The sequence below is a fragment of the Histoplasma capsulatum genome (assembly GCF_000150115.1).
Source record: "Histoplasma capsulatum G186AR genomic scaffold supercont2.4, whole genome shotgun sequence".
Taxonomy (NCBI): domain Eukaryota; kingdom Fungi; phylum Ascomycota; class Eurotiomycetes; order Onygenales; family Ajellomycetaceae; genus Histoplasma; species Histoplasma capsulatum.
Window position 1 is genome coordinate 965,751 of NW_025544804.1, and position 21,703 is coordinate 987,453.

Here is a 21,703-nt window from a genome sequence, read left to right on the forward strand (position 1 = left end):
CAATTCAAATTACCTGTGCCCATACAATATGACCATGTTAAACTAGGGAAATGTTTCTTCCCACAACAGGAATCCTCCGGCTCATAATTAAAATTACTAGAGAAATGGAGGACGGGCGAGATTAAGGATGATGTATAGGTCTAGTGCAGGAAGATAAGATACCCAAGGGAAATTTTGAATGCAAGCTATAAGTGCATGCATAGAAGCATATCGGAATGATAAAACCCCAGCGAACCCTGATTCCTGACCGGCTACAAGCGTAGTTCCATTTATCAATTCTCAAACGCCAAACCGTGCGAGGGAGGGATGAAATAAAGTGTCCAAGTGTCCAATATTTTTATACGGCATAAGAGACAGAGCCAGATTGGCAATTAATGAGAAAGGATTTAGGAGAGCTCTGTATGGTATAGCCTACGCGAAATAGCTCTTCCATAGAACCCCTGCGAGGTCTTCAACTTGGTCCGGTTTAAAAGCCTAGTTAGGTATTGTTAGCCAACCATTGAATGCACTAAGACAAAGCCAAAAGGGGAACATTAACATACCTTGACATCGATATGCCAGGTGTCTTGTCTTGTTTTCTTGAAATCACTAATTATGGACTTCACGCTTTGCCCCACAATGCCTGGATCACCTGCGGCTTTGTGGCTCAGTGTGATTAAAACGTCGGGCATCCACTGTGGCGGAGGGCTAGTGTAGGGGAAAGCCTGTATGAGGGCACCTAATCCAAGGACTGCAGCATGTCTTGTGAGAACAAGTCGGGTATGCTCAGGGTTTGGAGTGCTGGCGCCTGTGGAAACACCTGAGGACACACCGGAACCATGACGACGAGATTTCTTCGGGAGTGGATTGTCAGTAAGCGCTTTTGTGAACCTGTCGCGTAATTTGAGAACCATATCGTTACGTAATGACGCAGGAGAGCAGCGGATCATGCCAGAGAGCGTTGCAGAAGCTCCAGCCCGGACTTCAGGTTGGGTATCCTCGAGCATACAGGCGATGCAATCGAATAGCTTCTCACGATCAATTTTGGACAGCAAGAAAAGACGGCGGAAATACATAATTTGGATGTTGATCATGACGCGAAGTCGTTGATGCCACGAAGAAGACGTAAGCCCAATACGAATCAAAGATTCCACAAACTCGGAGTCATCTCCAGCAGGATGGGGAATATTCGAAAGGTGACGGAAGACGTGGTAGGCGAGTCTTTGTAGTTCCTGGTCCTCTTTGACATCCATCATATGCAAAAGCTCCTCTGTAAAAGTACCTGGAAAGAATTGTAGAAGCTGAGTGCATTCATGTGACGACAGTGTGGAGTCTAGCCAGAGAAGAACGGTTTTGCTCCCCGAAGTGTATGAGGATGGTGTTTGTTGACCAGGAACTCTTTCTCCGCGCCACCTTTCCAGCCGGCTGAACACATCGACTATGGTATCTGCAAATTCCTTGCTTGGCTTGTAGGGACGCGTGCCAATAGAAGAGGCTTCTTTTTGTGCCTGAATCAATTGTTGTATATTTTCATATGACTCGTGATACCTAGTACGGTAAATCGACCCTAGAGTGTGGCCTATGGCTTCACGGACTCCTTTGTAAGGATGATCAAGGTGAGCAAGAAAGTCTGCAACAATCGGCTTTTCTAACTGAAAGTGCCAACCGACGTCCAGGATGCATTGGTGCAATAAGTTGATTTTCGAGCTTTCTTTAAACGCTGCATTCGAGTTCATATCTAGTCGGAAGCTGGTTAACCAATCAAGGAGAGGCCAGAGGCGACGTGGGTCCCTGCATTGCATTATCATATGCACGAACGTTGTCCAATATCCAGAGTTTTCTGGGGTAAGGCCATCTGAGAATATCCGGCGAACAATGGGAAATGCGTATTCCCATACTAGGGTTCGTTTGTCAACGCTCGTATCTGTCACCGAGCCGATAAGCGCGCCCAGTATTTCCGCGGTTGCACGGTGTTGATGTTTATCACTCCCATCTTCAAAAACAACAGCAATCTCTTCTTTGATGTCTTCAAACGTGGCGGCTGTCAGCTCATCTCTAAGCATGAGCTCGAAAACATAAAGTAGCGTCATGGCGCTTGACATGCGAAATTTATCCGCGTAGACATCCCTTGGCTCCTGCTTCAAATATTTGAAGAATGCGGCAAACCATTCCCGAGTACATAGCTTTCCCATTTGTTTGCGAACATTCCATTCAAGCTCATCGTACTCGATATCCTGCTTGATGTTAGATTTATATGCTGGCATGGTCTTTCCCCAAACAAGCCAGCCAGGATAATCGTGGTCGACATAGTATTCCGCCTCCGGCCTGGCGAAACTTGCAAGGTACTCCTCAGTCCAACCCTTTTTGTATGGTTGTGTGGCGACTTGGATTTTGGAAGGAAAACGTTGAACACCCATGATGTAGTTTTCATATTTATGACTGCAGACTGCCCTCACATCTACCATGGTAAACAGAGCAACAAGGGTTTGGGAGTATATCCCTCTCAGGCTCGGGTGAGAATCGATGGATCCTTGTATGATGAGGTTTACCAAATTCTCGCTTGCGACATAATCAAATCTCAGACCCAAGCCAATGACGATCGCTGCAGTCCTGCTGGCCATTTTCCAGTGGGATACCCGTGCCAAATCGGTCAGCTCTTCTGAAAGCTCAGCCTTCTTCTGTTCTATCAAAGCTCGCTTTTTTTGAAGAGCTTCCCGTTTATTATCAATTATAGCCTGCACATCACTCTTTGGGGCGATAGACTTTATAATGTCCTGGTCAAGTACCGCCATCCTCTCCATTGGGCGTCCATAATCCATAATCTGATAGACAGCCCCGGAACACAGTTTTTGAATCGAGGGCCTATCAACGGCGTTGGCTTCTATAAATGCCTTAATGAGAGACGGCGCGTATTTCCAATGCCGGCCCACGGGTTTTGCGATGCTGCTGAAAAGGATAGAGTATATGGCACCTTTTAAACGGGGGTAATCGTTTGTCTTGATTGCTGTTTGTAGTGCTTTGATCAACGTCGGAATAATAAGTAGTCTTGATCCCCAAATCGCCTTGAGAGCAGATTCGCTGGCTCCTTGGGCACTTCGCCTTATATCAGTGTACAGCGAGACACTCGACTCAGCGAGATCAAGTAGAAGGGTTTCATCAAGCTTAGATCGAGGTCGAGGGGAGGCATTGTGTCGGAGTCTTTGCACGTGATAAACATTTGCACGACGAACAAGTAAAGGCCGAGGATAATCTTTACGAACGCCGCTTACTTTATATGGCTGGGTGTCAGCCGCAAGGAGTTTGGTAACTCGGTCGAGAATATGGGCGGATTTTTCTATTCCAACGTCGACGAACCATGAACGATAGGCGGTATACAAAGGAGGGAAGCATGAAACATCATCTTCCTGCTTTTCCACCAAAAACCTGTGAACGTTATGTAATACTTCACCAACCCGGCGTCTAATTTCATGGATGGAGATATAGAGAGGGTCGTCTTCTTTCAATAGGTATCCAGTAGGATATTGGAATGTTTGTCGCACAGCAGAATCGTCGGAGCCGTCTAGTGCAGAATCGTCTTCAGAACTTCCTTCGTCAGAACATGGGTCGTTCGCATTGGACATTTTGACGTCAAGATCTGCATGGGAACGTCTATCCCCAGTGTTGTAGTATGAAGCTGCCTTGTTATCAAACAACATAGAAATTCCAGAAATGATGAGTCTGAGTAAAACAAGCTTTCGTGTCACTTCATCGGACCATTCCTTGCCGCTTCCGTCTCGGTTTATACTTGGTGTCTCGCTTGTAAGGGATGTAAGTTGATCCAGAGCGTTCTCTGCCTGTGACTTGAAGAGCTCGACTGCAAATTCAAGTTCTTCTCGTTGTGGGACATGCCATTTGATGGTTAGATGGTTTGGGTCATGCCTCTGACCCCATTGTTCTACTTGAATACCTTTTTCCTTGACATCCGGCTCATACAGAGAGTGGTCAATAACATACGTCGCCGTAAGGTTCAGAAGCAAATGGTGGATAAAATTCGAAACATGGACAGTTGGGATGCCCTTGCATTTTTGTTGCATGTAGATGGCAATGTCGAAAAGATCTGTTCTGTATTTTAAAACAGCAGACCCCACATGAACGACACACATGCTCAGCATGCTAACATTCCAGACGAGTCCGCGATCGCGAGGCAAGATATCTGAGCCTGTGGTCCTTGTGGAAGCCGCGCCATTTTCATCTATCTCGGTACGTATAGATTGTATTAGGAGTGGAACAAGACTCTTCAGAGCCTTTTCAGGGTTGACTTTACAAACGGCATTGCAAATAAATGCCATTGCATCTCGGGCTGGATGGATAACATGACCAGAAACAAAATTTACGATTTTGATTAAAGCTTGGTCATATAGTTCTGGTGAAAGGGATGCGAGTAGAGGCATAAGCGTCGCAGGTAATGTATTAACGACGTTCTCCTCGGGAGAGCCGCTGCGAACCCGAGCAGCGTCCGGGAGGTTTTCGAGAAGAGTGAATACTCTGCCAAGAAAAGATAATAAGAATTCTCCAAATTGAGTTGTTGATGACCGCAAGATCATTTCTTCCTCTTGATCAGTGAGTTCTGTGTCATAGTTCATCTCAATAGACGCTCCCTCATTTTCCATTCTTTCGAGCTCCCCAGTTATCCACTGAACAGCCAACATATTTCCGTTCACATCGTCACGATCCCGAGTAAGGTCTTCAAAAGGGATATTGTAGCAGACCGACTGTATGAAAGCCAACGAATGTAAGGATTTTTCTAAGTCGTTGGCATCAATGCCCGGTAAGACTAATCCCAACAGCGTGGTAATATGGCAACGGAACCCCTTGGTTCGCGCCATCAGCCGGGATAAAACCTGCAGAGATCGAAGAGAGGAAGTTGTCCTATGGACTTCTACCAAACCCTGTAGTGAGGGATAAATTCTTTGAAGGGCTCCAGGCAAAATAAGCTTCGGTTCCAGGTATGCTAAGCTTTGAAGAGTGGACAGCGCAAAGTTCATTGCGACTCCGAGCTTCGAATATATCCCCATAAATGTTACCTCCCGAAGACACAGGACAAAACGCCGTTTCAATGCATCGTTTAATCTCCGCTCGGGTGGGACCTCGTTTTCCTTGTCATGCTCCATGTTCCACCGCATCACAAAGAAGTCTGCGAGGTAGTAAACGAGTTGTGACAACGCCTTTGACCATACGCCAGTATTAGAAGGGTGGAAGAAAGTTTCCACTGCTTCTATCAAACCTTCAAGCTTGGATAATATAGAATGTTCGGTTTCAAGGCATGCAGGCGAAAGTGACATCACTATCCATCGCGCAATATTATGAGTAAATGGGTGTTTTCGGAAATCCCTTTCAAGCATTAATCCTAGGCCTGATAAAGAGTCAACACCACTGCTGTAAGGTGAGGTCGCTTGTCCAACGGGAATTTCCATTAACCTCAGAATTGCAGTAAATATGAGTGTGGTTTGCTCGGAGGTAAAGATTCCAAACTCGGAGAATGGAATATAGCTGGCCGGGAGTGCGTCTCGTGCCATCCTCGATAAGAGATCTGTGAAGGTAACATCAAATGTTCTAGATCGGTTCACCAGGGGCCAAAGGTGGAAATAAGTTGGAAGATAGTGCTGTGGGAGAAGGTCTTCACGGTCTTCCAGTGGTGGAGTCGTCGGCAAGAACAAGTTCATCAACCCGATAACGACGAATGCCCCTTCAATAAATGAAGTGCTGAAATGAGGTAGAAATTCCTCCAGCATCACCGGCAACTCCAAAGGGTCGAAATAAGGTTGAGCAAAAGCACAAAGTTTCGTTAAGGTCTTGATATTCCTCTTCAAATTCGTGGAGTGAACCAAACCAGATTGTGAAGGAAGAACGAATATCTTAATTTCTCTGTATAGCGGTTTCCAGTCAAGTATGAGGTCCTTGACCGGTCGAAGGTAATGTTTTCTCCTATATGTCCTATTAGCGAAATGATGGGAAAGAAGTAACGAAAACCGCAATCCACCTTACTTCGTTAAAAGCATAAACATGCTGGCGAATCTCTCCGCGACATTCGGGTCGACTCCCGGAGCTAGAGCAAGTTCATAATAAAATTTCACCAATTTTATCCTCTGCTCCCTCGTCGGGTCAAACTTCAACGACAGCCATCCTTTCAATTCACGTGTCCAGTGTACAGCTCCTGGATTGAAATCTCCAGATTCGACGGCGATATAGAGGTGTTCGAGGATTTCCTCCAGGCTGCGTTGTCGCTCACTCTCATCCTCGACGGTATAGGGCAGGTATTTGAAATATGGATATGTCCTTGGTCTATTCCGTGCCTTTTTGAAGTGATCATCAAGTAAACCCCCATTGATTCTAGTAGGTTCGCCTCCTGGGGACGTTTCCCGCGAAAGCTCGTTTTCGCTATGGCCGTGGTCCGCAACTAAAATATCTGGAAGTTGTTCTCTGGAATCCATGTTGGCGTTAAAAGTGAAGATTGCGAATGGCGAGGAAGGGCGGGATGACGTCGACGGGATACTATAGAGACCAGTTTGTCTCTGGTGCAGCAGATACCTGAGTATGGCGTTAAGTAGTTAGTTTAAACACGAAGCAGAGTTGAAGAATAGACACAAAAGAACACATGTAGCAACCTACCAAAGGTCACAAATATGGCAAGGGGGATTTTTGATGCCTCAGCCTTTCTCCTTCCTGGGCAGAGAGACTTGCAGTGGACTAGCCGCACAGCAATGGTAGCCGCAGGTGTATTTACACTGATTCCTGGTCGATGATCATCTATTTAACGAAGGGGAAAAGGAGACGTGAAGTTCAGGAAGTCATTTGGCCAGATAACTACCCAAGCTCATTTGACTTGGGAGCTACAAGTTGTCCGAAGCTCAGTTGGAAAGTTCTAACTTGCTTTTGGAAGAGTGATGACCTAATCAGGTTGTTGGCTGGACCAGATACAAGGAGAGCCGCACCCTGCAATGAATGCTGTGGGATTTCCAGAATAAAATTTGAGAATAACGAGAAGGCTGGGCAAGTAGGATTACAAAGGATTCTATTTAAATAGTTGTGTCCTGGTTGGCTTGATTAATAAGTGCGCTCACCAGGCAGAACCATATACGCAACACAAAGGTGTTAACCGTCTGCTCAGAGCTTCTGATAAAATGCACGAGGGACTAAAACCACAGGTCATGCTGGCGGAAGAAATGACGCGAATAGTCCTCCCTGGATAAAACTATATAAAATCATTGCCTGAACCAGCAAACGTGGTTTGAGCACTGGATGGAAAGTGTTACCATATTCGAGAACACAAACCGCTATATACCAGTACCACAACGGATATCCAGAAGATATGCGGTTGATTATCTGGACATGAGAGTTCGTTAGCGCGAGGGCTGCGAGAACCGCCTGGGGAATTGCCAGTCTGTAAAGGCATGTACGTCGATGCTCCGCTTGCGATACTTCTTCTTCTCGTTTCCTTGGCTCCTTGTTTCGTATATCGAAATCCAAGGGCGACTGGAACGGCCACCAAGATGAAACACCCATTATCACGAGCATAGGAGCTGCGAGACAGAAAAGAGGCAGGTTAGATACTTTCCAGTAGCTTAGGAAAGTCCCACTTCCCCTGCAAAGACGAAGTAAAATTAGTATACGACATCACGGCTTTAGGTATCGTCGTAGCTCTTGAGACATACCAGTAATGATTCTGGACAAAGGTGTAAACGCTGGGGATTGTATTATCACACCAAATCCTACGCACGTCCACATTCCGGCAGTAGACCATGAAGGCACGGTACTGGGGCCCAACAACTCCCAGAAGAATCAAACTCCCGCCAAGAACAACAAAGAACATCCTGTGGAGTTTGGATAGCGATACTCCACTTGAAACAATGGCTGCCAATCCCACCACCGCATCATACGCAAACAACATGCCGCTCAAGACACCATTGCTACGGACAGTAGTGACGGTAGCAAACAGCCCTCCTGCCACTAGAAATTTTACATCTCTTGCGAACACACATCCACGACGATCATCATGTAGCGCAGATGCATATGCGTAAAAGCCTGTAAAATTGAGAAACGAGAATACAGGCTCGCCATAGGGCGCTGAGAGAAATGCACCAGCAGGTGAGATGACATGAAGTGCTGCGGCTAGGAGGGGCAGCGCACGGCTACTGCCATCACCGAAGACGGTTCTCGATAATCCGTAGAGCGATAGGACAGATAAGTAATGACAGGTATGCGAGAGTCCAATACCAGCCAGTGCTACATGGAAAGTATCAGGATTCGAATCCGGAACTCTCCAGAAGACTACAAATGGATAATTCATTAGCTCTCGGTCATTTTGCCAAAAAATAAAAAATGTCCTGACAAAACAAGTAAATTTAAACTTCAAATAAATAAACAAACGAATAAATAAATAAATAAACAGTTTCATATGAAAAAAACAACACACCAAGAAAACTCTCACCGGATGATAAAAACGACAGCAATTTCGTGTAGCCGTATCCAAACGCCCATTCCTGCTCAAATATATAACCGCGCTGGGCGATGCTCACGAAGTAAATCGCGTCCCATCTCACAAGCTTTAGCAAGGATGATGACCACCCACTCCCGCCGCCAATTACTGTTCCAACTCCCAATAATGATGAGTCTGTGGCGCTCACTGATACAGTGGACGGAAGAAGAGTAGTAGATGTATCGTATCCAGGTCCTGGGCTGGCGACAACCGCCAGCAACAACAGGAGCTTCCAAAACACGAAGAGGACAGACAAGCTGCTCAATGGATGGTCAAGCAATGTCCCACATATCCACTGCCAACGAGGGGAGGGAGGGGAGGCTGTGAGCCTCATGGTTCATATTATTTTAAAAATGAGATGGAGTTCTGTGGTAGGTTTACATCGCTTCCGTGCGCAGTTACAGAACTTTACATTTAAAGTTTTAGCTCCCCCAACGGGTTTGCATCGTCGTCTCAATAATCGCGATAACCCAGCACTACCAGAGAAGCTGTTTTTTGCCTGCATCCATGATGTAATTTAAGAACACAAATGATAGGCACGCTCCGTCGCGATTCATTCCGTGAATATTTCGCATATTAGATGTTTGCACTGGTTTAGCACAACGTCATCATCATGAATTGCAAACTGATACAGATACCAACACCCCTCGGCTCAGGAATAGCCTTCCAATCTCTCGTCCCCCTGAGCTTCGATAACCAGCAGGTCCTCTTCTTGTCGATTACCTAGGCATCAGCATTTCACCGTTTTTAAGCCCGGCGACCTCACTCACCTAGACCACTTAGCACGAAATTCATCCCGGTTGCTTTGGTCGATATACATATCTGTACAGATTACAAAGGCACAAGATAGCGCGCTCCATCTCGCTCCATTCGCAAGGCTTCTCTCTCAAGTGGGAAACTATAAATAAATCTATGGCAATACAAGCTTTCCTACCCGTATAATGATTTCCTACCGAACCAATTAGCTCATTCAACTTTTCGATGTAGTACGCCATCAAAGAGATATTTATTTCGCACCGGCCCGTACTTGCACCTTGGTTCGAATCAAGAAGGCATGAATTCAAAATCGTCACCGCCGTCATCTGTGCATTGCGGGCGCGTGGGTTAAAACCGTTTCGTATTCACCAAGCACCTAAAATCGCAGATTTGCTGCGTCAGCGGTTGGCTGTCGTATTTTGCGATAGTGGTCGTCAGAACTCAAGCTTTTGGACTCTGCAACAGCAGCTTTTTCTTTTCAGCCGCCAATCTCGTTCAGAAGAAATTTCCGTTTGGGCTGAGTGACGCACCTCTCGGTCATTCGTTGATTGAAAAACTGCCCATCATCTCCTGTCAGCCACGAAAACGCGGTCGGTTAAGTTAGCTGCCGCCTAATCATCAATAATTGCTTGTCCAACAGCCCCGCTTCATCTAAATGAAATGAGGGTATAACGGAGGAAGAATTTTCGGCAACTCAAAGTACACATCGAGAGGTGTTGAAGTTGTGTGAACGAAATATCTTTTCCCCAGTAATCTGTGATGTAGTCTTCAGGTCCCGCATACTTGTTGTTCTTAGTAACGGCAGCTTGTGTTTGTGGCGGGCTCCATCATGCAACGCCCAGGGAAGACTGAGGAAACCTTAAATGCGAGCTCCAAAAAGAAAAAAGAGAGAGAAAAAACTTTCCTAGCAAAGCAAGCTGTTTTTTGAGTTTCCCTCTCCTCTGGTGCCCGATGCAGAAACATCAAGAATCAAGAAGAGAATGTGAAGGTGAAACATCCGACGGACATTGGTTTTCCCGACTCTCCTAATTTCTAGACTTCGAAGCAGATCTGATCCCGAGGATCGGGGTTCGGAATTCATCTCATCCGCTTTGATTCGATGCTCTTCCAACCTTGGAAGGGGTTAAGTCGACAAATTCTTAGTGCCTTAAATATAGTTATAGGTGGGTCGGGTTACGGTGTGTTCGAACCTGACCCTCACAATAACCAGATTATATGCAGAGGCACAGTCACTCAGCCATCAACACCACTGCATATAACCTAATTATTGCTGATATGTGTTCAATTTCATGTTCATATATACAGAATACTTGTATTTAGTAAGAGAAATACTATTAAATTCAGATATATGTGACTTTGCACACAGAAAGTTATATAACCACTAGCTAAATGATCTGCTTGACTTCATCTCTATTAAAGAGCTACTGATCTCAGACACTGTATAGAAGTGCAAGTCAACTGTCTGAGTGTCATACACAGCTCATACAACTAGATCTAACTCTATAATAATAATATATATACATCTATAATAATAATGAAGAAATGAAGATCAAAGAGAGAGAATAGAACAGAATAGAATAGAAAAATGAAAGCTTTGTACATACTCTATTCAATGAGAATGAGATTATTCTGTGCATCAGACTGAGTATTATAACTCATATCATCTACTGCTGATACTTATAGCTGTGGTGACTGTCTATTATAAAAATCATTATATATATCAGACTGATTCACAGAGCTGTGGAGAGAGCAGCACACTGCATGATTACACTATTTGCAGTTGATATATACTCCTTTAAAGTGATCATACACACAGCAGTATAATGAGAACAGTTTAAGCTCAGAGGATGTACAACACTGCATATAGTCTGTGACAAGAGTTCTATTACAGAATTAAATCAGAATGACATTGATGTATAATGAACAATGAAACAACACTTGATCAGCTCTGATATATATACAGATGTATAATATATCAAAGTCAGAGACAGTAAGCAGAGTACAGAATTGAGAACTATAACAAAATATACTCAGCTGAAGATTGCTGGTATATATTGTGCTATATTCTAATCATTTCTGTCACTCATCTTGATGTTCAGCAGCTGAATGATATAAGTCAATCAACTCAGTCTGAGCCAGATTCTGCTGAGCAGTGACAGAATTATATAGAATAAGAGCTCTTACATTATAATCAGCTTTCTATACTGTACAGTAGAGAAGCAGAGAAATACTCACATTGTTCACAGAGAAGAGAGGAAGAGAGAACACTATTGAAGAATAGAAAAAAGCTGATCTTCTTTTTTGTGGAAAAAAAAAATCAAAAATCTTCTCTGACTATATATACAAGTCTCTGTCAGTGTTCTTCTTTTTTGATATGATGAAATAAACATCTCATGCAGTGTATGAAGTGGGAAAAAGACAGAGTGGACAGTGAATGAGTGATCTTGATAAATTTCAATAAAAGAATGATGAATTCTGATGTAAAAGAGGTTATACATATCAGTGAATGATGATGGAGAAGCTGAAGAGAGAAAGAGAAAAGAAGTTGAGAGAAGAGACAGAGAAAGAGGGGATTTTATAATCAATTTGTTGTTGTTGTCATTATGAATGAAAGAGGAAAGCAGAAATGTCTTGCATACAAAAAAGAAAAGAGAAAAAGAGAGAATACTCATTCTTGTGAATTCTGCTGAGACAGCCTGTGTGTATAAATAAATAAATACTCAAGATTAAAAGATATACAATATAGTATAGTTAATATATACAGATTATCTTCTTGCTCTTCTGAGAAAGACAGAGAGCTTGTTCAGACTCATTCTTAATTATACACATATCAACTCAAGCTTCTCTACAATCTCTAGAACAGATTTTGATTCCATTATATAGTAGCAGCTGAGTATCTCATTGATAATCATCTTTCATCAGAAAAAGAATATGTACTCACTATTTTTCTTTCTTCAGCTAGATTCATATAATGACTTCAGATGCTGTATAGAGAGCTGTTCATTCAATCTCTGTTTTTATTTCTTTCAGAGATCATTGACTGATTGAATTGTACAGAAGAGCTGATATATTCAAATATTATTCTCAGTTGATAATGCTGTAGCAGAAGTGATGACAGCAGCAGCAGCAGTTGATAAAGAGAAGAATGAAGATACAGATGCAGAGATGGAGGGAATCTTAACAGTATCTTTCTGTATATAGACAGAAACAGAGACAGGCTGAAAGATTCAGAATTCAGTTGTTATTGTATCAATTCCACACTGAATTCTATCAATCTTCTTCTTCATTCATACATCTCTGATTTTTATCTAATCTGTCATCATATTGATCTGTCTTCATACAGTGCTCAGACTCTCAGAAATCTGTGACACTGATCATTGAAGTATTATCTTCTGTGAAGAAATGGAAACTAACTCTGCAGTCTGTACAGCATCTGCAAACTGCTCATACTCTGCATGCTGAAACACTGAGTTGATCCACAGTAAATAAGTTGGAAATTCCCTCTGAAGAAGAGCAGAGTTCTGTAGTATCACTGTATAAAGATAATTTAACAGCTGCAAAAACCTCTGAGCTGCAAGATTATCTGAGTCAAATGAACTTTCACTATCAAGCAGCTTCAGACTCACATCAGAAATCTCAGAAGAAGTGATATGAGAGAATCTGTTCTCAGAATGAAATCAGATAAGTCATTCATTCACTTATAATCAGAGGGATTTCTTCAACAGCTCTGATGAAGTGACTGTAGCTTATAGAAAATGATAATTATTTGGCAAGCTAGAATTGAACTCTGCAATTCCTCATACAAACTTCCAATTGATCTGACTGAGATAGCAGCTGATCAAAGAGTCATTATTTCATTGCTCAGCTCTGTGAATGCTGCTCTCATTCACTTCATTAAGCTCTGTCTTCTGTGCATCTGTGGATTATCTGATGTGAGTCTTCTTTGTCATCTCTGACATGTCTGTATATATAAAGAGCTTGTTTATCCACTCAAGATGAGTTCTGTAGAAGATCTGCTTATACAGATTCTCATTCTTGAGTAAGTGAATATTGTATCAGAGCTGATAATAGTGAAACTGAGGCAGAGATTTTCATACAATATTTCATCTATAGAACAGATAGAATACAATCTGTGATATTGAACAAAGAATATAATTCTTATACTGTACAACAGTTGAATATTCAAGTCTGTTGTTCTGATTTATCTTATCATTACTCATAATCTGAATAAAAGGCCAGCAGAGTGTTGATCTTTTATTTAATAGCTCAATTGTAAACAGATCAGTCAACTGCATCTCTCATCTGAACTGCTCTCTCAGCAGCATGTGATGACTCATAAAAAAGTCAGCTGTTATACAGAGAAGAGGCTCAACTGTATGTCTTCCATTCCTCTGTCATCTCTCTCAGCACTGATGTACAAAGTTCACTATATTCAGCTCAGTATAGCTGTTCATCAGAGTGTCTGTATCTCTGTTCACAAACTTCATACATCTCTGTATATACTTTATAGATCTGTGAGTCTTTAACATGCTATTCAAGATCTGATCAACTGAGTGAGAATGAAAGTTCTTCTATCTACTCTACTGTATATAATACAGATCAACAAGAGCTGCTCAATACTGTTTGATCAGATTCTCTTCTATTGTCTATACAATCTCTTCTCTCTCAATATTTGTATACTTTCTTTTGAGATGACCTTCTCTGAGTGAATGATTGAGAACTCTCTCACTAAAGAATCAGATTGTCTTCTACTCAGAGACAATCTGATTATCTGAAAACTTCTTTTCATTACATTATTTCTATTGTATGAATAGTGAAGATTGAGCAGCAGTGAGAAGTTAGTCTATCAAATTTCATCTCTCTTCATACACAGAAATAAAGAAGAAATAGAAATAAAATAAATCTATATATTATCACTCATTTATTCTGCTTCTCTGCATATGCTATCTATATATTCTTTGATCTGCTTTATCTGCTGATTCTCAGTGCATTTTCTCTCTGTGCTATCATCTCTATAATAAAATCATACTATAGCTGCTTCTGTGCAGCAGCTGCTTCAACAGCAGTATCAGCAGCAGAGATTATTATCAGTCTTTCTCACTTGTATGGAGATGCAAGGGTTTCAAAGTAGATGGGTAAGGACAAGAATAGTTAAGAATAGAAATCAATACAAGAGCAGGGGGAGAAGAATACAGTAGTGGAGTGATAATTATTAAATACACATTCAGAGAGGGGCTGATACAGTCATTGTATGTAATATTACAGAAAAGTTACCTCTTTTATATGATCAAAGAAGATAGCTCACCGTACAGAACATGTATGGGTTATTCAGGGGCCTTGGCTGAACACCATAGGAACACATGTTCGAACACAGGCAAATCCACCTTCATATAACCACTAGAAACAGGGTAAGGTCCAAGAGTAGTGGTCGAATCACAGCACTGAGCAGATTGAAAAATTGTCGGTTTGCCTCAGATCCCCGGTTCCGGTCGGATCCACTGGCAGCCACCGGCGAAATTACCGGTAAGCTCGCCCAAGGCAGCTTCATTATCCCAAGGTTCCTTTGCGAGATCTCAGCAAAATCACGCTTCGCAGCAGCTCGCAATCCACCGATAGCGGGGCCAGCCGGGCTGGTGGAGCCCTGCTCGTGACCAGTTTTCGGCTTGCAGAAACCCTGGAATATATTTTGAAAAATGAAAAACGATTATGCCACTAGTAGTGGTGGTGGCAGTGGTCAGTGGATGGCAAAGGCCTCAAGCTGTTTCGAGTTAGCTAATCGCCATATTAGGGACATGCTCTCAAAGTGAATGTGGTGGAACGGCGCTCTGGCCGTATTCGCTGTGCATCGTCATTTGTCCGCTCAGCTGGATCAAGTTTCTCATCGGTCATCGTACTCGGCTGCTTCAAGACGCTGCGCTGAAGCCTGTCCCCTGTTGTTCCAAGATTCCGCCATCTGCCGCAAAGTCGCCTGGCGGAGTCTGGGCATTATGATTTCACCCCCTCGCTGGTGCTAGTGATTATTAAAAGCTGTCATGGAGATGGCCCTGTTGACAATATTTCAGGATGATCTGTTCCCTTATAACTCTCCCTCTTTTGTGCTCTTGTTATTATCATTAACATTAACATTATTATTATTCGAGGAAGGCATTTGCTTTCTTGACTGCAATACTGTCCTCCCGTATCTTCAGACAGCGGAAGCTTCTCATTCATCCAAAGTTAATAAGATTAATTCTCGACGAGGCTGTAAGGTAATTTTGACTCCTTTGGCGCGTGGGGTATCAACAATCTGGCCCTCCTTACACAAGACAAATAGCTACCAGCACATACCCGTTCTGAAGTAGCGTACGTGACAAAGTACAGAACTATGCCTGCGTTGTTCGAAAGCGCTCTCAAGTGTTACAAAAAGAATCAACAACAGCTGTCAACCTGAGCAGAGGCTAACCGACTCGAGCTGACCATAAGGCTGACAAGCTCGAGAGCCCCAAGCAATCTTTTTTTAGAGGGGCTGGAATTCAGTTCCCACTATCAAAAGTCCCCATCCCGTATTCGTTTCTGGGCATTTGTGCACCGAACCTCACACAGCACTTTTGCTGTGTATCGTCCAGTGTCAGGCGGAAGTCTATCATTTCGGTGAAACCTCAGGGAACGGGTTCGTTGTCGCCCAGCAAGCGCTCCCGTTCTGCACGGGGGCTTCGAAATATCCGCGGCTTCAGAAATTGAATGTCATTCAACCTGTTGGAGATAATCAAGCAGATTCGATGGTCCCCCGATAGGGGTCATTACAATTGCAGCCCTTTTTCTCTTTACGTCATGTTTGTCAATCTAGGCTTGACAGCTGATGCGGCAGCCGCCCATACGCACGAGTTCTCGAACCAAGCAAACTCTCAACCGAACACCTCCTTTCTTTCGCGAACTTCTGCTGCAATTTTTCCACTGGGATTTACGTCGTCTTCGAAAAACCGTTCCGATTCTGGAGCTCCTCAGCCAGTGATGAGCCCACCATCCGCTATTACATCTCTGTTTATAGCGCCTCGCCTCTCGACCGAAGAGGAATATGCTGCCCCAAATCCCAATGAGACTGGCCTGCATAATCGAACGCAGGACGTTCCAGCTGTAGCTGCAAAAAAGCAGCAGCATACTCGGACAAAATCGACATTTAGCTTCGCGCATCCGCCGCGTAGCACCCGTCGCAAACGCCTCGCACTGCGGTCGAAACTGCTACTTCAGTTGCACAGAGTATCGCAGACAACGCGTCCTATACCCGCTATTGATGTCCTATCATCCCCCATCTGTTGCGGACCTCGAAAACTCCAATCTATATATAGGGGAAAGGACAGTGCTCCTACGGGCGACCTTGTCCTCGTAACTAGAGACGCTCATGAACAGGCTGGTACTGAGGATGATAGGAGTATTTCATCTGATGACGATCCGCAGGATCACGGAGAGCTTGTTGCAACAGTATGTCACCATCGCAAAGAGGGCGCGAAATCGAACGGGATAGCAGAGATATCTTTACAGCAAGGGACCCGTTGGGAAGTTTCCCGCTTGCCCTCTGGTGGGTACGAGTTTAGGGGGACTATGGAGAGCGGAGAAGAAAAGTGCGCCCGTTGGGTTTTACGGGGAAAGACGGGAGGTCGTCGAGTTTCTGGATCCAGCACTGGTGCTGACAACACCTTCGACGATTACAAGCGGTTTACATTTAGTATGATTGACCCCACCACTCGTCGACACCCAGTTTTAGCGTGGATGTCCCGCCAGGGACTTGACATTCTTGATCAATATCCACTTTTTTCCACGTCAACTCAACCATCATCTCCAAGCTCGTCCAATCTTCCGCAGACCAGTGATTGTAACGAACCGCCTTTAATTGAAACCGACGAACATCTCCGTACGCTCATAGTAGTCAGTGGCGTTTGGGTTGCATTTCGGGAAGGGTGGTCGCAGGCTCCGCTTTTCCCAGACATTCCCCCTTCAACACCGACGGCCCTTAGCCCCGGAATTCGTATTTCTTCCACTTCACAACAGCAACAGCGACAGCAACAAGAACAAGAACAAGAACACCCAGAGTCAACACGAAATTCAGGAAACATTGTGGAGAGAGAGGACACGACAAATGGCAGTGCAAGGAGCAAAAGCTTTCCGTTCACTGGGGGCCGACTACGATTGGGGGGCCTGACTCTGAACCGCGCAAAGACGACTAACGAGAAATCAAAGAATCCAACTTCTTCTCGACGAGCAACATCTCGGAAAGGGAAAACCAGACTGAAGGATGATGGAAGAGATCAACCAAGCCATGATGCGCATGACTCCTTTCAGCCTACGAGTTTGACAATTGGCGAACAAACGCAAGCGAAGCCTAACCCAATGTCCAGTGATCATGGTCAATATCTAAGTGCAGCAAGAAACCTTCCTTCTCCCCGCTACTCATATGGTGAAGATAGCCCGAACGATGCGATATCGAGCGCCCCCAGTGTTTATACCGGGGAAGGTAAACCGGAGCAGCCGAAAGGCAAGGGATGGCGTAGATTAGGCCATTTGCTTGATTTTGTTGGCAAAAAGGGACCGGCATCGACGTAGGCTCTCCACTGGGGAACTTCTATCCTCAGTTTTATATATATTTTCGATATCATATATTTCGTTGCGTTTCTACGGCGCAAAGGCATGGACATGTTGAGTTCGCTAGGCGAATATGGCTAGCTTATTTGTTTATTGATTTGTTTGTTTATTTGTTTGTTTATTTTGTTGGGGAGCATTCTTCTTTGACCCAGACCATCTCAGACCTGCCACTCACGTTCTTTTGTCATATACATTTCACTTTTGAAACCACCCATTGTCCATATCTACTAGTTACTAACCTATACGTAACTAGCTCCCTAAATTATCAATAAGTATTCAAGTAACTATTTCTGATCCTGTGTTGGCAAATTGACACGTGAGCTCGGCATTCCAATTGGTCTTAGCGTGCACTCTTTAGTGGCGCTAAACTTGGAAAATCCATGGATATCATCCCATCCTCAACCCTGACAACACGTACTTGACACCATGCTAATTCGTTCCATGCATTGGTTTCGTGACATTCTTCACCTCCCCTCGTTTCGTCAGCATTCTTACCCTGTCCAAGCGCCAACCCGCCTCCACCTCCTGTACCCTTTAAAATGACGGACGGTGATACCAACCTTTATCCCAACTTCAGTGCACGGTCGGATGAGAGGGATGAGAGGCTATCCGACCTCAGTAAATCCCTTGTCGGCCCAGGCCATTTGTTTCAGTCCCAGTCGCAATTCAATCAACCATGGCATGGTCAGGCAGATGCCGCCTACACAGCTGATGGAAACAGTTCAGGAATCTATCATGACAACGGCTCCCAATTTCATTCAGTTTTTACTTATAATGCTGCCCAACAAAATACACCAGCACATGATGAGAATCAAAGAAGCTCGGGTGATGACCCTAGTGACTTAGAGCTTTTACAGGCAAAACGTGCAAAAGCATTGGCTTCACTATCTCAGAGACGAGCTTCAAGCCATGGGGCTAATTCTGGGAATGCGGATGTTGCACGTAGGAGCTCAGGCACTCTGGCTTCTCTCACTCAAGGCTCAGAATCTGCCATTGATCAGCCACTACACGCAAAGGGATCTGCGGCTGTTGGGAATGCTAAGTCTTCAGACAAAGACACTCCAGCAGCCGCGGAAAGTCACTCTGGGAGGATGGGTGCGGTCGAACAACAAAAGCCTCATCCCAGTCAGATTGCCTCAGCTGAAGACATTGATGGTTTGCTGGCCGAGGGCAGAGTGTCAGCAGTTAGTGTTTCCAAATCATCTGCTCCCGGCCAGCAAAGTGGGGAAGATGCTAGAGCTACCAGACGGACTTCTATTCCTTCAGATGAAAACAGTGCTCCGGCGGCAGATTATATTTCTCAAAGGCGTCAAACCGCCCATAAAATAAACCCCATTTTGGGACCTGAAGGCCGGAAGGCCAGTCACTCTTCTGCCGCAAACGAGACAGCGGGATTAAGTGTTGCGGATAATGTTGATTGTGCTTCTCATCTGGAAGTGAGACGGACGTCGGGACAATCAGATCATAAATCATTTCCAGAGCGACGTGTATATGAACCACCAAAGCGAACTTGGGCGGACAGCAGTGTTAGCTCTTCTGTTTCCCGAAAGAATGGCTCACCTCTAAAGGCTGGCTCCCCCCTGTCGAAACGGCCCACTCCTGGTGCCATGCAATCCAACTGGGATGTTGATAATGAGTTCTCCAAGCTACAGCCAAATGAAATTGAAGAGATCCGCGAATGGCTTGAGCACACAGGTTATTATGATGAAACTTATCGCCGCGGAAGGTTACACCGTTTCAGGCGACTGGCTGCTTTGGAACGCGAGAAGGAGGAGCTCATGAGAGAAGAGGTACAGGAACGTGAAGCTTTGACCAAAGGCAGCGATCGAGCTTCGTATTTGTTTTCTCACAAACTTTCATTTGATTCTTCCGGCTATGATCCTCAAGCAAATTCTTCCATGCCTCCCCCTCCTTTGATCCCAAAGACCAACACTGCATCTAGCAACATGAAGTTTAGCGATGCCACAAGAAACCTAAGCTTAGGAGTGTCTGATGATCATACTCCCAGTCATGTCTCCAAAAGACAGTACTCTGATCTTGAAAATGGAGCTCAGCATGAAAGAGCAGAGAAAATTGTGCGGACTCACTCTAACAGCAACTTCAAGGACGGGTTGCACAACGAAGAAGGTTTGTGGCCAACCAGAAAATTGCAAAGGATCGTGTACCCTCCATTCACACAAAAACTGACAAATATACAAAACACAGCCCAGAACTTTATGAATAAAGAACGCATCAATATGATCAAGGACCATAAATTCTCTGATGGTGATAGCTCCCTGTTTAGGGAAGAAGATGAAAACCTCGCTAATCAGGACTTAACTGCTGATCAGGGGAAACATAATGGTACTTTCTTTCAAAACTCTCGATCAAGTGATGAGGATCTGTTGGATCCACACGGAAGCCGGGTCGACTCTGGCTTTTGGCGAGGCCGTGGTCGTGGTCGTGGTCGTGGCCGCGGTCGTGGCCTTGCACGCGGGTGGATTCGTGGCCGCGGGCGCGGTCGCGGGGAATTCAGTGCAGGTTTTGGTCATGATATTTCTTCCTCTCGTGGAATGAGAGGGTCTGAGGAGTTAGACCTGGCGGCAGGAGGTATGTTTCCAAGGCCATATGAAAATCTTTGGGTAATCGTTAAATTTATTGACGTATCGAGTCAGATGTCACCTACTTCCTGATCAAATGCGTTGCATATGAAATGGTGGATGCGGCTAAAAAAGAAGTATGCAACTTTTTCTCGATTTTTATCTTAACTCCCTGTTCTATAAGTAAATAGGAACGTCTAACACACCCTGGCTAGGGAACTTGGGCAACGCAAGTGAAGAACCTGGAGAAATTTACCAATGCTTTCGACAATTCTCGTCATGTTGTTCTTGTCTTCTCAGTGAATCAGAGCGGGGCATTCCAAGGTTATGTATGAAAAAGGATCCTGCAAAATCTGCTTTCAAATATATCCCCCCCAACTAACCATGCTAATAGGCACGGATGGATTCTCATCCTGGAGCCGAAGGCGTTGAGAGGCCGAGTTGGTTCAAAAGCCTTGATATGCCTCTCGGCCCACCCTTCAGCATCACTTGGTACAATACCATTGAAACAAGGTTCAAATATGTCGGACATATTAAAAACCCTTACAATGACAACCACGACGTTACCTATGCGAGAGACGGTCAAGAATTAGAAGAAGAATGCGGCCGTACTCTGTGTGGGATCCTTGATAAATCACTAGACTTCGTCTCTACGTCAGACTAGATTCAAATTGGAGAACGAGGGCCCAGCCACAAGAACTGATATAGAGAAGTTTATAAAACCTCTGCGTGTGTCGTTATGATGCACGTGAGGAATATGTAGCCATTCTGGAATGATAAGGGAAAGAAGAGAAAAGAAAAGAAAAGAAAAGTTTAATTTTACTGTTTACTGGGGATATTTTATTCCGAACATGTCCCAAAACGCATGAAAGCGAGGTAAGGCCGGATCCATCATGGACATATCTCTAATCTCGTTACCCGTCGAAAGTGAGAGCAGACCAACCAAGGCACTTTCATGATCGATTACCAACAATCGCTACATACAATACTCTTAAGAGCTACCCACAAACCATACATTTCCGTCGTTCGCTACTACAGCTTCCTGAATCACCCTGCAATCTATCTTCAAGCTAGCCACATACAGATTGCCTCCCGCCATTTTTTCAGCGCACGTTTTGCTTGTTAATTGCTCATCCATTCTCTCACTTTTTTCATTTTATCTTACTCTATTTATTTACTTTATCGCCTGTCGAATATTGTTTTCGCAGCAAATGGACAATTGGCAACAGGAGGAAGTCTGTTTTATTTTATTCAAGGA

General features: G+C 44.2%; 4 protein-coding genes across 4 annotated transcripts; 3 read left to right on the top strand and 1 right to left on the bottom strand.

The window, feature by feature from the left end:
* Positions 1-116: 116 nt before the first annotated feature.
* Positions 117-8,828, bottom strand: HCBG_03438 (GPI mannosyltransferase; the record flags this gene model as incomplete). Its single annotated transcript, XM_045430487.1, has 7 exons — positions 117-474; positions 543-5,943; positions 6,004-6,546; positions 6,827-6,888; positions 7,291-7,600; positions 7,671-8,286; positions 8,432-8,828. 7 exons carry the CDS (start codon positions 8,826-8,828, stop codon positions 412-414), a joined length of 7,392 nt encoding a protein of 2,463 aa, XP_045288630.1.
* A 5,782-nt stretch (positions 8,829-14,610) lies between these two features.
* On the top strand, positions 14,611-15,241 carry HCBG_03439 (uncharacterized protein; the record flags this gene model as incomplete). Its single annotated transcript, XM_045430488.1, has 2 exons — positions 14,611-14,773; positions 15,039-15,241. 2 exons carry the CDS (start codon positions 14,611-14,613, stop codon positions 15,239-15,241), a joined length of 366 nt encoding a protein of 121 aa, XP_045288631.1.
* An 819-nt stretch (positions 15,242-16,060) lies between these two features.
* HCBG_03440 (uncharacterized protein) lies at positions 16,061-18,138 on the top strand (the record flags this gene model as incomplete). The annotated part of the gene is made up of 3 exons (XM_045430489.1): positions 16,061-16,952; positions 17,151-17,823; positions 18,120-18,138. 3 exons carry the CDS (start codon positions 16,061-16,063, stop codon positions 18,136-18,138), a joined length of 1,584 nt encoding a protein of 527 aa, XP_045288632.1.
* A 267-nt stretch (positions 18,139-18,405) lies between these two features.
* On the top strand, positions 18,406-21,109 carry HCBG_03441 (uncharacterized protein; the record flags this gene model as incomplete). Its single annotated transcript, XM_045430490.1, has 5 exons — positions 18,406-19,993; positions 20,072-20,455; positions 20,521-20,582; positions 20,661-20,774; positions 20,840-21,109. The coding sequence occupies 5 exons, from the start codon at positions 18,406-18,408 to the stop codon at positions 21,107-21,109; spliced, it is 2,418 nt and encodes an 805-aa protein (XP_045288633.1).
* Positions 21,110-21,703: the final 594 nt, after the last annotated feature.